The sequence below is a fragment of the Equus caballus genome, chromosome X (assembly GCF_041296265.1).
Source record: "Equus caballus isolate H_3958 breed thoroughbred chromosome X, TB-T2T, whole genome shotgun sequence".
NCBI lineage: Eukaryota > Metazoa > Chordata > Mammalia > Perissodactyla > Equidae > Equus > Equus caballus.
The window spans coordinates 80,027,695-80,050,663 of NC_091715.1; the positions used below are offsets into that span (position 1 = coordinate 80,027,695).

The 22,969-nt window shown below is 36.5% G+C and overlaps 1 protein-coding gene across 1 annotated transcript in view; it reads right to left on the reverse strand.

The window, feature by feature from the left end:
• The window catches only part of CHM (CHM Rab escort protein), a 157,081-nt gene that overhangs the window by 104,903 nt on the left and 29,209 nt on the right, over positions 1 to 22,969 (reverse strand). Inside the window, exon 3 of the mRNA XM_001500825.7 lies at positions 445 to 517. Coding sequence (XP_001500875.2) covers positions 445 to 517 — 73 coding nt within the window. The remainder of the gene's footprint in view (positions 1 to 444; positions 518 to 22,969) is intronic.

Consider the following 22,969-nt stretch of genomic DNA (forward strand, 5'->3'; position numbering starts at 1 on the left):
GCAAAACTACCAAAGACTGAGATCATTTCACATTAATGTATCTTCCCCAAATAGCTTTTTTTTCAAAATATACTAACTGAAATAGCAACTAGTAATATGTGAGACTTTATAAGGACTAAAATATTTTTTCTGAAAGTCTATTTTTGGGAAAAAATCTTGCCTTATATTTGGGCACAGAGAATAACTAGGAAATGGTATCAAGTATATATGGTTTACTCTTCAGCCAACATATCTATTTACATTTAAAAAGTAACACCTATATAAAGAAGGCAATGGAAAAATATTAGCTGAAAAGGTGACTGCATTATTTTTGTTAAGTAGGTAAATAAAAATGAGGTATCAATCCTATATTACAGATGAAGCTGAGCGTTTTCTTCAATGCAGGGTTATTATGTGGCACAAAATACAATCTAGTAGATTAAAAAAATGAGATAAGAACTTTACCTGGTATTCCTTTAGCCAGGACAACAGTCCTGAAAAGCTAAAACTGGCCCAGTTTCCTCCATAGTAGCTTTTTCTGTAACAATAAAAAATAAGGGTAAAGAAAAGGGTATAAAAATCAAGTCACCAATCTTCCTGAACAAACCACCCTTGACTCTTCAACTCATTTCATTTTCAATACTGCTGCCTCAGAGTTCAAAAGCACACATAATTGGGATGCTGAGATTAGAGGAAATGGTATGCTGACAAAATAGAAGTGGACCTCTCAGATCCCAAATGTAACTTTTCACTGTATAAGGAGTTAAAAAATCACTTTTGCCTCCCTAGAGCTTTTTCCACTGATCAAATGCCAGTGAGCATGTGATTGTCAATAGCTTGATATGAGGACTGAGCAGGTAACATGAACAAATCTGACTCCTGGGTGAACAGAAATGGCTGGAAAGAAAATCTTGGGAGATCTCAAAGAAAGCTACTGGAAAAACTGCTAAGTTTTCTAAAAGCAGTTCAATATTCACTACCACCACAACCACCAAACCTATCTCCTACACCAAGAAAAAAATATGTGTGTATATGTGTGTGTGTGTGTGTATACACACACACACACACATATACACACATACACACATACATAATTGGCTACTCTAGATCTAGTGAAAGGCCCTGTGCTATTCTTCACCTTCAGGGCAAAACATAAAAGCAGATCCTGAGACACAGTTATTCACATCACGGCTTTTGTGATAAGTCTAACAAGAACAATATTTCTATTGATAACTGAGTGAACTATTATTCATCAGAAATGAATAGTTCCTCCAGCTCTGGCATTAGAGTCAACGTAGTCATGAAGTTACTATCCAATTTTCATATCTAGATGAAATGGAGAAGCAAAACAAAAATTAGACTTCATTCCATCTAATGATTGTAAACAGATCCCATTGCCTTTACTTATAGTAAGTCAGATTCCAGGATACGTATTATATGGTTATGTTTATAACTTTAAACATTTCAATCTTGTATATCATACCAAACAATGTTATATGGTGGAAAGAGCATAGGCTTTGGGGTCTGATATGCTCTGGGCTTAAATCCGAGTTTTGCTATTTCCCCGCTGAGTGAGTTAGACAAGATACTCAATGTCACATTTGGGCTTTTTCTGCTTTTTCTCATTTTAAAATGGCAATAATTATAGCACCAATCTCTCAGGATTCTTGTGAAGATTAAGTGAGATAGTGAATGGAAAATGATAAGCTCAACATATATAGTATGCTGTTTTTTTTCTTCCCCTTAACATGAATTAAGCCAGAATTTCTCAAAATATGTTCTGTTGAAGCCTAATCCCTTCAAATGCTTTTTCAAAATAAAATGCTCATCAGTGTTCCCTCTTGGAAAGAACAGACATTGATATGTTTGACGGTGTTGAGAAGCTCTGCCGTAAACAAACCATTTTTTTGGGGTGGTTAACTTTTTAAACCTAGCATTTTCCAAACTTATTTTGTCATTGTACCTTTTTTTTCTTGGAACACTTACTAACAACCCATGTCATTGATGGGATACATTTTGGAAAAGGTGAACTTAGTAATCAGGGCCAGGTGCTATTTGACATCTAAGTGTTTGGCTTCTTTGAACCCCAGCTCCTATGATCATACCCTGTGGATGAAATGATGCTAGCCAGCTTAGAAGTTGGAGATTGTTTATGTTGCAATGGAAAAGCTTCCAGTTCAGGAGAAACGAGTTTCAATTGCAGTTCTGCCAACTGTAGCTGTGTCGCCCTGAACTAGTGACTTTACAGAGACAGGTCTCACTGTCCTCACCTGTAAAATAACACCCTACCTGCCTCAGAGGACTGCCGGAAGAATCCATGAGAAAATAGTTGTGAAAACAATTTGGAAAATTAAGAATGCTGTCAGTCGAAGGTGGTATTACTACTCTGCTAGGGAACGGAATTGTGGGAGCAGTGAACATAGAGTAGGAGGTCCAGAGGTTGAGCTATGCTGCCTCCCTTTCCCATTGAGCAAGCTTGGACCCCAGGGGTGACCTGCTTGAAAACATTTTCAACTCCTGGGTTCCTTAATAATTAAACAGTTCCCAAATGAATGGGCCTGAATGTCAGTAGCCCGTTCTTTTGTCAATGTTGTTTTACTTGCTTACAAAAGCCATTTCCCAATACAGGATGTAGTTTAGCATCATGTAGCTGTGGCTGTTGCTGAATATTCAATACTGAAATGTAATTAGGGTGCACAATGGAAAAGAACATTGTGGGATTTAATTAATAGGCTCTAATTAATAGGTTTAATGCTCAGCCTACTCATACAATTCAATTTTCTTTATGTCCACCCGTAATGTATTTCTTTTCTGTTAGTAGACATTACACAAAGTGATGTTGCTTTAACATTAAATACGGTGTAAAGGATGAGAAATCTCTTGTTACTGGTTTAATACCATATTTTTCTGTTGTTTTATTCATTGATGTTAATGGAGACAGTTGTGTAACATATTTTCTTTCAGTGTCTGGAAAAACTTAGGTGGTACTCTGAGTAAGCTTTGTGAAACTTTAGAAAGATTAAAACCAGGCTTTCTACAGTATTAAGGTCAACATTTCACACAATGGAGAGCTATACCTCAGTATTGTGATTATTGGGCATTTCTATCTTTGAAAATAAAAACATCAATTTGTGCTTTTTACTATTTTAGCTGAAAATTTTAGGTCACTTTCCCAGTGTGAAGCTTTAGAGGGCTTGAGACATTAGTTTTGTGTTTGCTGTTTAAATATTGTGATTACTCATTTTCTAGTTCCACAAAGAGACTCTAGTTTTAAGGTAGTCTTTTTCATCATATAAAATAGTGTTCTGGCAATAGAGATAAACATCATCCTTCATAATAAACTACTTTTTCCTTTACTTGATGTACAAAGGCAGTGGTGGCACAAAATTGGCAGAAAACATTTCATTTCCCTTTTTTCTTCAGTCAGGAAGTTCTCACTTTGTCCTTAAAACAAATTGTATCTATACGGTTTTAAAAATAAAACCAGTAATCTAGCCTTGTCATTCCCCACAGAAACAGTTTTAAAGACAGTGGAAATAGTATTTTGCAAATTGCATATGAATGTGAGAGTTCTGAAGCTGTATCTTTAAAGATAAAATTTAAGAAAATATTTTGTGAGCTTTAGTTTTTACAATTTCTATTGCAATACTGTTCTAGAGAGCATATTAGAATGTTATATTGATTTTTTTTTTCTTTTTGTCATATTGATTTTGATACCTAAAGTTCTTGGCTTTCTCTTTAAAGGATATTATAAACCATATTTAGAACCATACAAATACCAAAACGAATTTAGTCAAAACCTGTGCTGGTTTCATAGTGAGTTTATTAATAATTATGTTACCCTTTTTAGTCAGAAAGACCACAGTAATGAAAACCATGTTTCACCTTTTACATACATAATTAGATGAGATCACCAGATGCTGATGTTAAGAGCACATCAACAGGAAAAGTTGAAAATGGGAGCTGCATGGAAAAATACTAGAACCAATTAGCTCTGTCAAAAACCATATGACCACGTATAGGGGAGAAAAATAGATTTTGACCATGAACTGACCTCAGGTCATCTAATAATGGAAAGAAACGGCAAGATGGCTCTTCTTAGAGTTTTTCTAGCTTTTGATAATAGAGGCAAATACCTTGGAAATTGGCACATCATGGTCAGTGTTTGAAAACTCATGTTATATTACTTCTGTTTTTCTAACATTTTATTATAATTTTCACACATACAGAAAAGGTGAAAAAATTGTACCGTGAACACTTATGTATCCACTACCTAGATTCTAACATGAACATTTTTACTGTATTTGTTTTATTACACAACTACCCATGTAGTCATTCTTTTATCCATCCATCATTCCATCTTATTGTTTTATGCATTTCATAGTTAGTTGTACACATCCAGTACCTTCAATCTGGAACACTTCAGCATGCATATCATTAACTAGAGTTCAGTATTTATTTATGGTTCTTCTTTCTGAGATAAAATTACATACAGTGAAACGCACAGATCTTAAGTGTACCATTTAATGTTTTAGTAAATGCATACACTTGTATAACTAAGAACTTTATCAAGATAAAGAACATCGCCATCGGTCTAGAAAGTTCCCTCATGCCACTGTTTCCTATGACATACAAGATTGAAACATTTAAAATTATAAACATAAGCATATAATACATATCCTGGAATTTGACTTACTATAAGGCAATGGGATCTGTTTACAGACATTAGGTGGAATGAAGCCTAATTTTCATTTTGCTTCTCCAATTCATCCAGATAATGAAAATGGGATAATAACTTCATGACTACGTTGATTCTAATGCCAGAGCTGGAGGAACTATTCATTTCTAGGACCTAAAATACAACCAATTTTATTGCATATTTCATATTTAATTTGCACAAGTCTCTTTCTATACATGATAGGGGTAGGAATGTCTACTAGTATCAATTTGCCAGCTATTATTGAGTACAATACACTACATACAATAAAAGAGGCTCTTTTCCATTTAAATTTGGTTGGAGTACTACAAGGAATCATGACACGTTTCTATCTTCCTGGTTGACAAATAACAGAACAGGCTAGGAAACTTAAGCCCTATGCAAACTCTCATTTACTAAAAGCACCACATACCTGATACACAAGAAACCCAAGCTCCTTTCACTATCCCCTCATTTCAACAATAAGGAAGATGAGCCTCCTTGGTAGGATATGCAGATGCAATTCTAATTTTAGAGAGGAAGACCAAGCCCTTACTTGGTTTTTAAAAAGTCCCATGAGGCTACAGGAAGTTGCTCTGGCAATCAGACCAGTCTGTCAGAATGAAATACCAGGCTGTATTCCCAGTCATTAGGGCTGGAAAGATACCATTCCATGTTTAGAGTTATTAGTCATTCCACACTAGTCCATCCATTCAAATTCATTTTTAGACACCAAACCAGGTAGATGAGTAGGTAATATACGAAGGTTGCCCTCAGTTCTCTTTCCCTCTTTGATCTCATCTATTCCTACTGATCCAATTTTCACTTCTCCCTTGATGACTCACAAATTGGTATCTCCAATCCGGGCCCCACTAGTGAGCTCTAGACTCATAGCTATTTCTGGGCTAAAAGTACAGATCATGAGTCATCAGCTTACTGGACATCTCCCTTCACCAAATATCCCAGATTAACTTTAATCTGTACATGTCCAAGAGATAAATTTATTATCAATCCCCCACTTCCAACTTGGTTTTCCTCTTGGTTTCCCCATTTCAACATATACAAACATCATTATTACAGCTGCTTGTGCTAAAAAATCTTGAATTCCAGGAGTGATGTCAGCATCATGGCAGTGATGCCATCATGGCTGCATCTCTATCCCCTTCAATTTACAACTCCATAACTCTATAAAGGTTCCTCTGCCTTACACACCAGGACACTGGAGAGATCCACACATCTGTACATTTGAAGATGGGTGGATTGGAATATACAGAATTGGGGAAAACATGGGAACAGTGGAGGTGGTGCCTGCAACCCTGGACCCATGGCAGCTGAGCCTGCAGACCCAGGGAACCTTGTAGCAGCAGCAGGGGCGGCACCCAGGACACTGGCCTCCAGCAGCAGCAGCACCCGTAGCCCCAGGGAACCAGGCAGCAGTGGCAGTGAGGCCCACAACCCTGGTCCTTCCAGCCACAGTGGGACCTACAACTCTCGTCCCCTTGCTCACAAACCAAAAACCACAGACATGAGAGAGGCTCCTGCAACCTCATCTCCCCTCCCTCAATCACAGTGGTTGTCTCCAAGACCCAGGTGACCCTGGATGTAATGGAGGCACCTGCCATCCCAGTGCCCCCAGTGGCAACATCAGCAACTGCAGGGAAAAGAGCACCAGCAGTGACGTGGAGGGCACTGGCAACACCTCTTACAGAGATGGTAGAGGGTGGAAAGTGCCAATTCTCAAATATAGCCAGAGGCAGCTCACATAAGGAAAAACAAAAACTTATGCTATAGCGCCACCTATTGAAAAACAAAAGAAAGGCTTCTAATTACCAACCTGTTGAATTGTTACAATCAAAGTAAACAAAGCTTTACCTAAATAAGAAAGGTGTCATTACTGAAAATTCACTAGCAGAGGAACAACTCAGCATGCACCATGAAAAACCACAGTAACGCAGTATCACAAAAAGAAAATGACAATTCTCCAGAAACTGAACTTAAAGTCACAAAAGATTGTGACCTGGTAGAGAATTCAAAATAGCTATCATGAAGAAATTCAATGAGTGCCAAGAAAATTCAGAAAGGAAGTTCAATTAATTCAGGAATAAAATTAACAAACAGAAGGAACACTTTTTACCAAAGAGATTGAAGCTCTAAAAGCAAGCCAAACAGAAATATGGGAGCTGAAGAACTCAGTAAATGAGATGAAGAATGCATTGGAAAGCACTAGAAATAAAGAAGAGCCTGTGGAAGAGAGAATTAGCAAACTCAAAGATAGAAACCTATATATAGATATAATACATGTAGAAGAGGAGAGAGAACTAGGACATTAAAAAAATTGTAGAAATTCTATGAGAATTATCTGACTCCATTAGAAAAGACAACATAACAGTAATGGATATCTCAGAAGGAGAAGAGATGGAGAGCAGAGCAGAGAGCTTATTTAAAGAAATAACAGTGGAGAACTTCCCAAACATGGGGAAGGAACTGGATATACAAATACATAAAGCTAATAGAACACCTAATTATCTCAACACAAAGACCTCCAAGACACATTATATTAAAACTGTCAAAAGTCAATGACAAAGAAACAATTCTGGGGCCAGCCCCATGGCTGAGTGGTTAAATTTGTGTGCACCAATTCAGTGGCCCAGGGTTTTGCCAGTTCAGATCCTGGGTGCAGACCCAGCAATGCTCATCAGGCTATGCTGAGGTGGCGTCCCACAAAGCACAACCAGAAGGATCTACAACTATGAACTGGGGGGATTGGGGAGAAGAAGAAGAAGAAGAAAAAAAAGAGTGAGAAGATTGGCAACAGATGTTAGCTCAGGTGCCAATCTTTAAAAAAAAAAAAAAGAATTTTAAAGGCAGGCAGGGAAAAAAAGACGTAACTTATAAGGAACCCCAGTAGGCTATCTGTATATTTCTCATCAGAAACTCTACTTGCTAGGAGAGAGTGAAATGACATAACTCAAAACATCGAAAGATAAAAACTGTCAGCCAAGAGTACTCTATCCAGCAAAGTTATCCTTCAGATATGAAGGAGAAATAAAGGCTTTCCCAGACAAACAAAAGCTGAGGAAGGTCATCATCACTAGACCTGCCTTATGAGAAATGTTGAAAGGAGCTCTCCCACATGAAACAAAAAGGCAGAAAGTACACAAAACTTTGAGTAAGGTGATAGACAGACAGAATCAGAAAACTGCAACTCTATATCAGAATAGGTGGTTAAGCACTTAATTACAGCATAAAGTTAAAGGGAAAAAAGCATTAAAAATAACTACAGATACTTCTATTTGGTAACAAATGCACAACATAAAAAGGGATAATTTGTGATAACAAAAACACACAAGAGGAAGAGGAAAAGGACAGAATTCAACAGGCAAATGAAAATAAGATGCTATGAGCAGAAAAAGGCCTATTTTTATCTATACGACATTTTAGACAAACCTCATGGCAACCACAAAAGCCTAAAGCAGAGACATAAAACATAAAAAAAAGAAAACTGAGAAAAACATCATAGTAAACCACCAAACTAAAATAGCAGAAACACAACACAAAAGAAACAATGGAAATATAGAGCAACCAGAAAACAAAAAACAAAATGGCAGTACAAAGTCCTCATGTATCAATAATCACCTTAAATGTAAATAGATTAAATTCACCAATCAAAAGACAGAGACTGCTGGATGGAGTAAGAAACAAGACCCAACAATATGCTGCCTCTAGGAGACCCATTTCAGCTCCAAAGACAAACAGAGGCTCAAAGTGAAGGGACGAAAGGGGATATTCCAAGCAAGGCAGTCAAAAGAAGGTGAATGTACCCATAATCATATCAGACAAAATAGACTTCAAGCCAAAAAAGGTAACAAGAGACAAAGATGGACATTATATAATAATAAAGTGGACAATCCATCAAGAAGATATAACATTAATATATATGCTCCAAACATAGGATCACCAAAATACATAAAGCAATTATTAGCAGAACCAAAGGGAGAAACTGATAGTAACACATTAATAATAGAATACTTTAACACCTCACTTACTTCAATGGCTAGATCATCCAGACAGAAAGTCAACAAGGAAACACTGGCCTTAAATGAAACATTAGATCAAATGGACTTAATAGACATATACAGAACATTTCATCCAAAAGCAGCAGAATACACATTCTTCTCAAGTGCACATGGAACATACTCCAGGATAGACCATATGTTGGGACACAAAACAAGTCTCACTTAATTTAAGAAGACTGAAATTATATCAAGCATCTTTTCCAATGACAACAGCATGAAACCAAAAATCAACTACAAGAAGAAAGCTGGAAAAATCACAAATATGTGGAGACTAAACAACATGCTACTGAAGAACTACTGGGTCAACGAATAAATCAAAGGAGAAATCAAAAAATATCTGGAGACAAATGAAAACATGACATACCAAAACCTATGAAATGCAACAACAGTAGTACTATGAGGGAAGTTTATAGTAATACAGGCCTACCTCAAAAACAAGAAAAACCTCAAATGAATAGTCTAACCTTATCTAAATAAACCAGAAAAAGAACAAAGTCCAAAGTCAGTAGAAGGAAGGAAATATAAAAATCAGAGCAGAAATAAACGAAATAGAGATTAAAAAGACAATAGAAAAAAGAACAATGAAACTAAGAACTGGTTCTTTGAAAAGATAAAAATTGAAAAACCTTTAGCTGGACTCTTTAAGAAGAAAAAGAGAGAAGGCTCAAATAAAAAAAATCAGAAATGAAAGAGAAGTTACAACAGATACCACAGAAACACAAAGGATTATAATAGCCTACTATGAACAGCTATACACTAACAAATTGGACAACCTAGAAGAAATGGATAAATTCTTAGAATAATACAACCTTCCAAGACTGAATCATGAAGAAACAAAAAGTCTGAAGACTAATCACTAGTAAGGAGATTGAAAGAGTAATCAAAAAACCTCGTAAAAAACAAAACTCCAGGACCAGATGGTTTCACTGGTAAATGCTACCAAACATTCAAATAAGATTTAATACCTACCCTTCTCAAATTCTTCTAAAATTGAAGAGGAGGGAATGCTTCCTAACTCCTTTTACAAGGCCAGTATAACCCTGGTACTAAAAGCAAACAAGGGCAACACAGACACGAAAAATTATAGGCCACTATCTCTCATGAATATAAATGCAAAAATCCTCAACAAAATATCAGCAAACCAACTACAACAATACAGTAAAAGGATCATACACCATGATCAAGTGGGATTTATTCCAGGAATGCAAGGATTGTTGAACATCTGATGATCAATCAACACAATACACCATATTAACAAAATGAAAGATAAAAATCATATGATCATCTTAAGAGAAGCAGAAAAGGCATTTGACAAAATTCAACATCCATTTATGAAAAAAGCTCTCAATAAAATGGGTATAGAAGGAACATACCACAATGTAATAAAGGCCATATATGGGCTAATATCATACTCAGTGAAAAACTGAAAGCTATCCCTCTAAGATCAGGAACAAGAGAAGGATGCTCATTCTTGCCACTTTTATTCAACATAGTGTTGAAAGTCTTAGCTGGACCAATGAGGCAAGAAAAAGAAAGAAAAGGTATCCAAATTGGAAAGGAAGAAGTATAACTGTCACTATTTGTGGATGACATGATTTTATATATAGAAAACCCTAAAGAATCCACCGAAAAACTTTTAGAAATAATAAGCAAATACAGTAAAGTTGCAGGACACAATATCAATATACAAAAATCTGTTGTGTTTCTATACACTAACAACAAACTAGTCAAAAGAAAAATTAAGAAAACAGTCCCATTGATAATCACAACAAAAAGAATAGAATACCTAGGAATAAATTTAACCAAAGAGTTTGTGAAAGACCTGTACACTGAAAACTGTAAGACATTGTTGAAAGAAATTGAAGAGACACAAAGAAATAAAAAGATATTCCATGGTCATGGACTAGAAGAATTAACACCGTTAAAATGTCCATATTACCTAAAGCAATCTACAGATTCAATGCAATCCCTATTAAAATCCCAATGACATCTTTCACAGAAACAGAACAAAGAATCCTAAAATTTGTATGGAATCAGAAAAGATCCCAAGTAGCCAAAGCACTCCCGAGGAAAAAGAACAACGCTGGAGGTATCACACTCCCTGATTTCAAATTAAAAAACAAAGCCATAATAATCAAAATAGCATGGTATTGGCAGAAAACACAGATCAACAGAACAGAATTGAGAGCCCAGAAATAATCCCACACATATATGGACAACTTATTTATGACAAAGGAGCCAAGAACATAGAATGGAGAAAGGAAAGTCTCTTCAATAAATCATGCTGAGAAAACTGGACAGCCACATGCAAAAGAAACTAGACCATTATCTTAGACCATACACAAAAATTAACTCAAAATGGATTAAATGCTTGAATGTAAGACCTGAAACCATCAAACTCCTAGAAGAAAGCACAGGCAGTATGCTCCTTGATATTGGTCTTAGCGATATCTTTTTGGCTATGCCTCCTCAGGCAGGGGAAACAAAACCAAAAACAAACAAACGGAAATACATTAAACTAAAAACCTTCTGCATAGCAAAGGAAATCATCAACAAAATGAAAAGAGAACATACCAATTGAGAGAAGATATTCGTAAATTATATATTCAATAAGGGGTCAATATGCAAGATATACAAAGAACTCATAGAACCCAATGACAAAAAAACAAACAACCTAATTAAAAAATGGACAGAGGCTCTGAATAGACATTTTTCCAAAGAATATATACAGATGGCCAGTAGGCACATGAAAAGATGTTCAACATGACTAATCATTAGGGAAATACAAATCAAAACCACAATGAGATACCACCTCACACCCATTAGAATGGCTATTATCAAAGAGACCAGAAATAACACATGTTGGAGAGGATGTGAAGCAAAGGGAACCCTCATACAACTCTGGTGGGAACTGAAATTGGTGAAGCCACTATGAAAGACAATATGGAGATTCCTCTAAAGAATTAAGAACAGAACTACCATATGCTCCAGCTCTTCCACTTCTGGGTATTTATCTGAAGAAAATAAAAATACTAATTTACAAAGACATATGCAGGGGGCTGGCCTGGCGGCGTTGTGGTTAAGTTTGTGCACTCCACCTTGGCAGCCCAGGATTTGCAGGTTCAAATCTGGGGCGCAGACCTAGCACCGCTCATCAAGCCACACTGTGGTGGCATCCCACATAAAATAGAGGAAGACTGGCACAGACGATAGCTCAGCGACAATCTTCCTAAGCAAAAAGAAGACTGGCAACAGATGTTAACTCTGGGCCCATCCTCCTCACACACACACACAAAAAGATACGTGCACTGCTATGTTCATATTGCAGCATTATGTACAATAGCCAAGACTTAGAAACAATCTAAGTGCCCATGAATGGATAAAGAAGATGGGGGGGGGGGTGTGTATACATATATATATGTACTGTGTGTGTATATATACACGTATATATATATGTATATATATACGTGTATATATACGTATGTACACACACACACACAACGGAATACTACTCAGCCATAAACAAAGATATAATCCTGCCATTTGCTACAACGTGCATGGACCTTGAGGGTATTAGGATAAGTGAAATAAGTCAGATGTAGAAAGCTCAATACTGTATGATTTCACTCACATGTGGAATATAAAAAAACAAAAGAACCAACCAACCAAAACAAAACAAAAACAAACACAGAGATAAAGAGAACAGATTCCTGGTTACCAGAGGGGAAGGGGAGTTGGGGGAGGGTGAAATGAGTAAAGATGGTCAATTGTAAGGTGACGGATGGAAACTAGACTTTGGTGGTGAGCATGCTGTAGTGTATACAGAAGTCGAATTACAATGTCGTACCCACGCAACTTATATAATATTATAAACCAATGTTAGCTCAATAAAAATAAAATCTTGAAGTTGCTCATCATGGCTTCCTCATGTGTCAATTGTAGTTAATTTCTCAAACCTCTTCTATCCTTGCCATCCCTACCACTGCTGCCTTACTTTAGGCCCTATCTCTTATCCCATTTATTCATTAGCCTCCTCAAAGGCTTCCCTGTCTCTAGTCTCTTTCCCTTTCAACCCAGCCTCTACATTACTGCCATCGTGATCAAGTCTCAGCAGACCACATTAGACCATTCCCTGGCTTAAAGATGTTTAATGGTTTACTAATGCCTCGAGAATTGAGTCCAAAATCCTTGGCATCACTACTAGATCCTTCAAAACTTAGTTCCAACTTAACTCTCCAGGCTTATCTGTGGACATCACCCTTCTCAGCCGTGTACCCAATGCATCAGACACAACCACACACTCAACATAGCATTAGCGAACCAAGTGCCTGCATGTCTCTTTGCTTTTATTACTGCTATTCCCTATGCCCAAATGCTATTCCTTCACAAAACTAATGTTGGAACTAGTGAGACCAGTGAGAACTACTCAAATCCAATATCACCTTCTCTGTGAAGCCTCCAGCTCTCCAACGTATAACCAGAAAGGCTTATCTCTGTGCTTCCATAGCTCTGCACATAGTAGAGCCTAGCACATAGTAGGTTACATCCTCCTCCACCTCCTCCTCCCCTCCCAAACTGTGGACACAGGGGAACAAGCCCACAGGAGTATCTAGTGCCCTTTCACTGGCAACTAGCAGAGTCCAGTGCCAGCCAGCCACAGCTAGGTTCACTGAAAACCCAGAGAAGGAAGAAGAGACACAGTGAGCCAGGAATGGAGACACTGCTAAGAAAAGGACCGAACTGACGGATCAAAGGATTGAGGACTGCTGAGTCGCTCTCCCATTTTTTCCTACCCTCTACTTCAAAGCAGTCACGGCTCCTAAAATTCAACACTTTCTTTGTCATGGAAAGGCAAATCAAAGGCCATTTTCATTATTGGGGGAAAAAATGGAAATTAGAGTGACAGGAAAAAGCTTTAAGCTTTATTGCTGTAGATCACTCTGCTTCCAGCTGTGAAGGTGACTAATATTCTTCAAACCCCCAAGGAGCTGATAGGAATACTTGCCATTTCAAAGTAAAAACAAAAGGCAAACAAACAAGGAGGAAGAAAAATATAAAAGATTTCTCTTTATTTTCTTTGCAAAAGAGGGTGAATGGTAAAGAAATTGCTCAAGGGGAGAAGGGTGAGGGAGGGAGATATAGTGGAAAAATGCATATGTACATTCAATGACCTTTGCATGTCGTTTTCTAGTTTGTGTGTGAAAGCTACCCTAATTCAAACCCACTGAATCAAACAAGTCAAAATTAGTAATATCTAGAGAGAAGCTGATGCACCATGATTTCTGAAAAGAGCTGTCTCAATCAATCTAGCCTCTGTTTGAGCTCTATGGGAAAAAATCCTCCTTATGCAAGAACTGTCATTTGCAAATGAAGCTCCTGTCACACAGATTTCAGTGACCTAAAGATAAAATGACATTTCTGTTTCAAAACCATAAAAAATCGTGAATTGCTTCCAAGGATTTTTTTCCCGCACTGCCCTTCAAAATAAAGGCTGAACATATTCCTGATGATTCCAAAATAAAAGTCTGTTTTAGTAAACCTGGTACCTTTTACTGTCAGACCTTCCTGGCCACACCTCAACCTTTTACATATATCCCACTGGGCCCTCACAGTGACTCTTCAAGGGAGGTTGTGCACTAGACCCATTTTATGGTTCCAGAAAACAACATAAGTGACATAAGTAATCAGTGACAATCATGACTCTTGACCATCAAGCCCAGTAATTGTTTCCCAACCCTACAACTTATGTTAGTGAAAGACCACAGGCTTTGCAGTCAAATGAAGCTGGGTTTAAATCCTGGTTCTTCCTCTTAATAGATATGTGACATTGGACAAGTTATTTCAATTCTCTGAGTTTGTTTCCTCATCTGTTAAAGGAGGGAAATTATACTTCTTTTAGAGAAATGTAGTAAGAATTAAATAAGTTAATATTTGTCAAGTACCTAACACAGTACTGAGCAAATATTCAGTAAATGATAGCTATTATTATTACATCACATCGTCTCTAATAGCATACAGCATGTCTTGAATACTTGATTAGGTTAAGCAAATGAAAATTACTTTCACTCATACATGAGTGCCACAGACATCATGAAATCTGTTTTTAACATGGGAGAACACAGAAAGGAGAAAACTAGGATAACCCTTGATTGTTTGATATTTCATATACATTTTTCTCACCCTTACAGGAGAGCACTGTTTTCTTTCTTTTATCTAAATAATAGAAGGTAAAAATAAAAATTTTCTTCTAAGTGAGGCTACATTTTCTTTTATTTTCCTATCCCTTTATGGTAGTCTTAAATCTAAAACCTTTCAAAAACTTATCTTTGAGCTACCTTATTCACATATGTGCGAGCATTCCAATATAAGAGAAAGAGACATGTTATTTTACTTTTTTCCTTAAAGAAAACATAAACACACCTCAATTTCTAAGAAGTAAAAGCCACTAAAAAGAAACTTCACAGTAAGAGAAGCTGTTGAATCACTACTGGTTTCTTTTTTTAGGAGCTAATAACCACTGAACATCTACACAGAGTATTTTTGTCCTTTCATTACAGAAGCAAGCCATAGACCTAAATTTTTCACTTATCTCCACATATGTAGAGTTAATTTCTAGAGCAGAAAAATATCACCAAATCGATTTGGGAGACAACTGCAGATGCAGTTTCTGAGCTGACTCAATGACGTAGAGCGTTACACATGAAGCCATAAAAAATTTGCCTCTAATGAGAAATCAAGTAACTCTTTCTATAAAAGGAAAATGCTGCTAGCTCTCAAAGATCTTCATAGTTTCACATTCATGGTGAGAAGCCCAGAAGAGGTTATTGTTACCACTCCCATTCATGCCCCTCTCCCACCACCAAATCTAAACAATGCCCCTATTACTCTCTTATAGCACTACCCTTGTTTCCTTCATAAGCACAATGTATAATACAAAATTTAAACATTTTTGGGTGTTTTGTTTGTTTGTTTTGAGGAAGATTAGCCCTGAGCTAACTGCTGCCAATCCTCCTCTTTTTGCTGAGGAAGACTGGCCCTGAACTAACATCTGTGCCCATCTTCCTCTACTTTATACGTGGGACGCCCACCACAGTATGGCTGTTGCCAAGTGGTGCCATGTCTGCACCTGGGATCCGAACCAGCGAACCCCGGGCCGCTGAAGCAGAACGTGCACAATTAACCGCTGCGCCACCGGGCCCGCCCCTAAACATGTTTAATGTCTATATCCCCCTACTAGGGTTCAAGGTCATCATGAGGGCAGGTGTCATGGTCTATTTTGTTCACCTCTCGATACTCAGGGACTAGCAAAGCCCATGATCTCATTTGGTTTTACAACTGGTATCTAATTAACGTATATATCTCCTGAGAAGTGACCACTCTTAACAAACTTCTGTCTCTCTCACCTCGGTGCCAAAACATAGTGATGAACAACTACAAAGAGAAAAAGGGGATGTCAAAACAAAGTCAAGTCAATGGTAGAGAAACAGTGATCCCAGAAAGCACGCTTTGAAATGGTCAGCCATAGCTCTACCACTCTCAAGAAACAGGGTGAATATTCCTAACACAATCCTATATGATCTCATTTAGTTTTGATCAACTATTTATCTGTCAAAAAAAATTAGTTTTTATTGTTTGTTCACTATTAGTACCACAACATAATATTACTAAATAATATTCTTAAATGAGAAAAGAATGAGCAAATACATAGAAGTGATGATGAGACACTATTATGGCATATTTTCACCTCATCTATTCATTTTATCCTTTCATTTAAGCACTCATTCTTCTCTCATGAAACTATCTGTAAGTCTTCCAGATAGAATTAACCACACTAACAGTGGTCTCTTGAGAGTAGTATGTGGGAGGAATGACATGCATATTTTTCACGTATATATGTATATGTGCATGTAATATATAGACTTATATTGCATAAATTTTTAAGACAAGCGTATGTATATTTTTATGATTAGGGGAAAAAGATCTTTTCAAACAAACAAACAAGAATAAAACACAACTCCAGAGACAAAATAATTGTTTACTTCTCTTTATCACAATTCCTAAGTAGAAAAAAAATTTCATTTGTCAGACCAAAGAGAAATCTAGCCCAGAAACTGATAGACATGTGATATAGTGACATCAGTTCTTAACCCTACAAGATAATACTACTTAGATTAATATGCTTCTTTGGTCAAATTAGTAAAGTATAGCTATGTTTTCAACTTCTAGGAATAAGAACATGGTTATCATAAAAGAGTAAAACATCAACAGCTGTATTTATGATATTCATTTGGGCCCATATCATAGATCCACTAAAAACGTAACATAATGCGATTCAAGGACCTCAAACATTGAATACTCTTTTTAAAAGAAAACATGAATTTAAATAAAGGCAGAGAGGTAACATCATTACTTTCAATTTATTTAGTTTATTTCTCTCTGTCTGAAGCAATCGTAGCAGTGAAGACTGATAGGAGACAAAATAAAACCAAACAATCGCATATATGATTAACAGAAAAGACTGACCGAGGCTGTGGAGACAAACACATATCAGTAAAAGTAGATTCTGTTCAATATAAACTTTTGGTCTTGTTGCACCTCCCTTTAGCAACTTCAAGTCTAAAGTAAATGCCAATCTCTATAGTTTGAATTGCAAATTGGTTTTCTAAATCACAACATCTATTCTTAAAATTTCACATGTCAACAGCTCATTAATATCTACAGTAAATGCGGTTCTCTGAAAAGAACCACAGATTTTACATTTATTGAGACAGATAGCTGGCACACAAAAATAGAGCTCCTTTAATTACAATTTGGCAGAAGTTAACTTTCGTTTAAAATCTGTCTACAGAAATTTATGACAACAGAGCAATGAAGTGACTATTTTGAGTAAGATTAGCTACTGTTAATAGTGATGATGCTCGGATAGCATTTATAAGTCAACAAAGGTTGTACTTAGTATTTTATAATGGGCCACTTCAGAGCCATCAACGTCCACCACTTAAATGGTATATAAATGCAAATAGTGGCAGAAAAGTAAAGTACTAAGTTCATCTTCACAAAGTCATAAATATAATACATACACATAAAAAAATCAAAGTGCATTTTTGCCTGCTGTTATTCTCATAGCTTTGGCCTTATTTAATATTTAATGTTCTAATGTAAAAAAGACTTTCACTGAAATAAGAAAAATAACACCAGTCAATTTGTCAGGAGGCAATTATCAGTTCAGGTCACTATTCTACTGCCTAACTACATAAATCTTCCAGGAAAAAAAGTGAATTTTACCTAATTCTTCACCATTACATTTAGTTATTGAGGCACAGGAGTTATACAAACTCAAAAGGTCAAACTGACTTTGTGACAATTTAAATTCGAGAAAAAGATCGTATGATCATTTTACAAATATACAAACATGGTAAAAATTGCGGACCTTTTTCCCCAAAGTATTAGACATCTATAAAAAAATCCATATGCATACGGATGACCACATTTTGTTTAGAAATTGGAAATAACTTAAAATACTGCAGTACAGAAGTGGTTAAATTGTAGTGAGTTTGCTGGAAAAAAATACACAGACCATTACAATTAACTGTAAAACAATATTTTTGACACGTCAAAATGTATTTTCTTTTTTAAAGTATATCTTCTGTAGGAAACCTTACGAACCCACAGCAGAGACTACTACCTGTCCACCAAAATCTCCCCTTCTCCCCCAGCCGGGAGTAGACATGTGGCCATCGAGCTAGGAACGGGTTTCACGCCTCCATGAACTATACAACTATACAAATGTATGCGGATATGTGACTAAGGTTTTGTCCAGGAAATAGGAGCAGAAGTGATACACGCCACTCTAGGCCCAGGCCATAAAAGGACAAGGGTCTATCACACTCTGTCTGCTTGGAAGATGGAAGCTGGGCAAATCTGTGACCCAGTTTAGACCATGCAAACAAGGAATACTTTAGGGGAGGGTACAGAAACCAGAAAGGAGGAGTCTGAGTCCTTATGGAACAGAGCCATCACCCTATTAGCACTGGACACTTCGCATTTATTTTAATTATAAACTATTTCTAATAACTGTTCTTCAAGCCACCGTATTTTGGGTCTCTTTATTATAGCACTTTATTCTTTCATTCTAACTAACGCAGCATGGCATAGAAAAATGTCATAACTCGCATTCATGGCATATATAAAATAAGTGACAACAGTACGCTCTTTTATTTTTTTCATGATATAATGTACATATATTACTTTTGTAATAAAAACTTAAAAAGCAAGATTTTAATAAATTCTAAAATATAAATCATTATTTCCTCTCTGATCCTATCTTTGCTATCTTCCCTTAATCAATACAAAAGTCAGCTATTGTACAGAACAGTTAAAAAAGGATATATTTACATGGGCTAAAAATACTCTCTAGAGCAGGGGTCAGCAAACATTTTCTGTAAAAGGCCTGACAGTACATATTTTAGGTTTTGTGGGCCACACAGTCTCTGTCACAACTGTTCAACTCTGCCACTGTATAACAAAAGCAGACACAGACCATACATAAATGAGTGGGCATTGCTGTGTTACAATACAGCTTTATTCACAAAAACAGGCTCCCAGCCTGTGGATGATAGTTTGCCAACCGCTTGTCTAGAGTATAATCCTCACTGTACCATATTATATAGTTTAGATTGTTTTGAAATATTAAGAAAAGTAATAGTGAGAGTAGCTTTCACTCTCCATGACTGGAAAAATCTTTAAAGACAAAATTGAAAATCTGAAAACTGAAAAACAAACCAAACATGTTCTGCGGAAACTTTATCCTATTCCCTCAAGAAAGGAAAATTAAGCTTTCTTGAATCCTACACTATCACCAAATGGCATTTATGAAGTGTCTACCAACAGACAATAATACTCTGCCAGGTGACAAAGATGAGGCTAGGGTATGTGCTGTTATCATTCCAGCTGTGGTAATGAACTGCAAGTTAATTTATCTTCAATCTCCCATATAATCAATGATATAGATCTGGCAAGATGGCTAGGTTACAAATTCTGACCATGATTATGGAATGATATAAGTTCCTGGCCCCTTCACATTCATACTCTTGTATTGAGTCATTTACCCAAAAAGTATTTACTGAGCACCTATGTACCAAGCATCTCAGAGCAGATAATGTATATACTAACATGAGACTTGTTGATATTTCCTTCAAAGCAGCTCTCATGGCTTACGAGAAAGCTTACACTAGGGGAAGCCAGGGGGTAGTCCTACATAAGCACAAAATGTTGTTGAATATTTATGCATCATCTTTAAAAAATCTGGTAAATTTTGCATCTTAGTCTATTAAATGTCCATTTTTAAACAATATTTTTAAATGTTTTCAATTTAATTGGAGGTATAAGTACAGATTCATGGTTTTTGGTATACATATACAGCTAGATACGTACAGAAATATAGATGTGTATGTATGAATGGCTTAATATACATAAATATACTAACTAGCTCTGTCCACTGAGGGCACCTAGAGGCAGTAACACCCCAGTAGGAATGAGCACACATAATACTCAGAACTTGGTTTCTAAATACTATTATCAAATACATGGAGAGAGGGCTCCTGGATAAGTGGTTGATTCTAGGGCTAGAGCAGTGAAAACACAAGATGAGCCTGGAGCATCTTGCAGTGTCAAAAAGTAAGGAAGTGCTCAAATAAGGACTGGACATTTCACAAAGACATAGAAACTGCCTGGAAGGAACTCATGATGACCAAAGCTGGAACAATCTGAGCAATAAAATAAACAATGGTAGTATTAGATTATAATCCACAGAATAAAATAAATATCCATGAACCCATACAGATATAAATAATTGAATAAATAAGTGGGGGAGAAGAGATAGCTCTTTACAAAAGAATTACAACAAATAAATGAAGATGGGAAGAGGAAAATAGAAAATAACAATTAGGCAAACATCAATGCACATTGGGGGAGATACTTTGAGACAATTAACAACTAAATGCAACGGGATCCTGGAACAGAAAAACAATTATTAAAAATACTAGTGAAGTTCAAATTAAGTCTGTAGTTTAGTGGTTAGTATTCCACCAATTAATTTCTGAGTTTTGATCATTGTACTATGGCTACATAAGATAATAGCATTAGGGGAAGCTGAATAAAGCATATACAGAAATTCTCTGTACTAATTTTGCAACTTCATCATAAGTCTAAAATCTGTTCTAAAAATTTTAATGTTTTAATTTAATGCATTTAATGCATTATAATGTTTATAAAATTTACAAACCAAGCAGATGCTCCACTGTTTATCCTTTGGCTTCATATTCCACCACCACCCAACTAAGTGCTAGAATACCACTACAGTTTGAGAAGCATGGTTCTAACCTATTCAACAGTACAGCTTAATTGAGAAATACGCAAAAATACAAGGTAATGATTTTCTACTGTGTCTACAAATTAGAATTAGTTGGAGTAATTCAAATCACCATCAATAACAAAGTTAGTGTGATATATTTCAGAGAATGGTGGAATAGGAATAAGACCTGAGTTTTGGTCCCAGTCATCTGCTCTTTTGACCCAGGGCAAACCTGAACTTTCTCATCAACAGATGACTCCCTTCTAAACTACCATCTGTGGATCAGCAAGGACCAATGCTGCATTCAGCACGTATGAAGCAAGTCTAAATTCTCATCACCAGAACAGTGGCTTGGCACATAGCAATATTCTTAACATTTATATAGTTATCAAATATTTATGTAGAGACTGCTATACTCCAGGCCTCTTAGGTACTGGGGACATAAAGATAACCTAAGACATGATCCAAGAGTCTAATAGGGCCAACAGATCTATAAACAATAACAATACTGTGTGAAAAATGTTACATTACAAAAATGTACAGAATACTTGAAAGTACAGAGAAACAGAAAAATTGATACTACTGGGAGTATCAAGGAAGATGTCACTAGAAAGCAGTATTTTAGCTATGTCCTGGAGGAGGAGTAAGAACTGTTCACATAGAATAGGGGCAAGCATAAAAAAAGGCATAAAGATATGAGAGAATATTGTATATTCAGAGAGGGTACATGGTGGGATGCTGCTGAAGCACGTGTAGGTGGAAGGGGAAATTTCTCTGAGAATTTATAACTGCAAACCTGAACCACAGGTGATTATGGTGCTCTACTGTATACTACTTGCATAAACCAGGAACCCTCATGCCTAGAAATTAACATAAAAATTGCTTTGGGCCAGTGTAGTAGACAGAACAATGGTTCCCCAAAGATGTCCACATTCTAATCCCCAAAATGTATGAATATGTTATCTTACATGGAAAAGAAACTTTAATAATGTGAATAAATTAAGGATCCTGAGATGGGAAGAACATCCTAGATTACCCAGGTAAGCCCAATGCAAACACAAGGTTCCTTATAGGAGGGAGACAAAAAGGTCAAAGGCAGATAAACGAGATGGTATGACAGAGGTTGAAGTGATGCACCTGAAGATGGAAGAAGGGGCCATGAGGAAGGAATACAAGTGGCCTCTGGAAGCTGGGAAAGAAAAGAAAACAGAGTCCCCCCCTGGAACCTCCAAAAAGGGATGTAGGACTGTCAGCCTACACCTTGATTTCAGCCCTATGAGATTCATTTCGTACTTCTGACCTGCAGAACTATAAAAGAATAAATTTGTGTTGCTTTAAACTACTACATTTGCGGTAATTTGTCACAGCAGCAATAGGAAACTAACATAGTCAGTAATAGCACTGGGTGACCAAACAACAGGAAACACAAAACCACTTAGTAGGACCATACTCCCTCAACAAGGTCACACAGGATTCTCAGAGATAAAGAAAAATTTGAAATTAAACATTTTAGGGGGAAAAAAAGGAAAAAATACTGACCCTAAAGCTGGAAAGAAAGTAACAAACAGCAGTATTAAATCTCCAAGAACTTCACATAATAGAATTATGTGTTAAATAGTTTACATGTTTAAAAAACATGAAATAATGAATTGAAACACAAGGAAAGGACATGAAAGCTTTAAAACATAACCAAACAGAACATCTAGAAATGAAATTCACTGAAAAAAACAAAAATGACGGGTTAAACAGAAAATTAGACACATCGCAAGACAGGATTAATAAACTAAAAAAGAGGTCTGCAAACATTTTCTATAAAGGGCCAGACAGTGAATTTTTTGGCTTTGTAGGCCACGTGGTTTTTGTTGC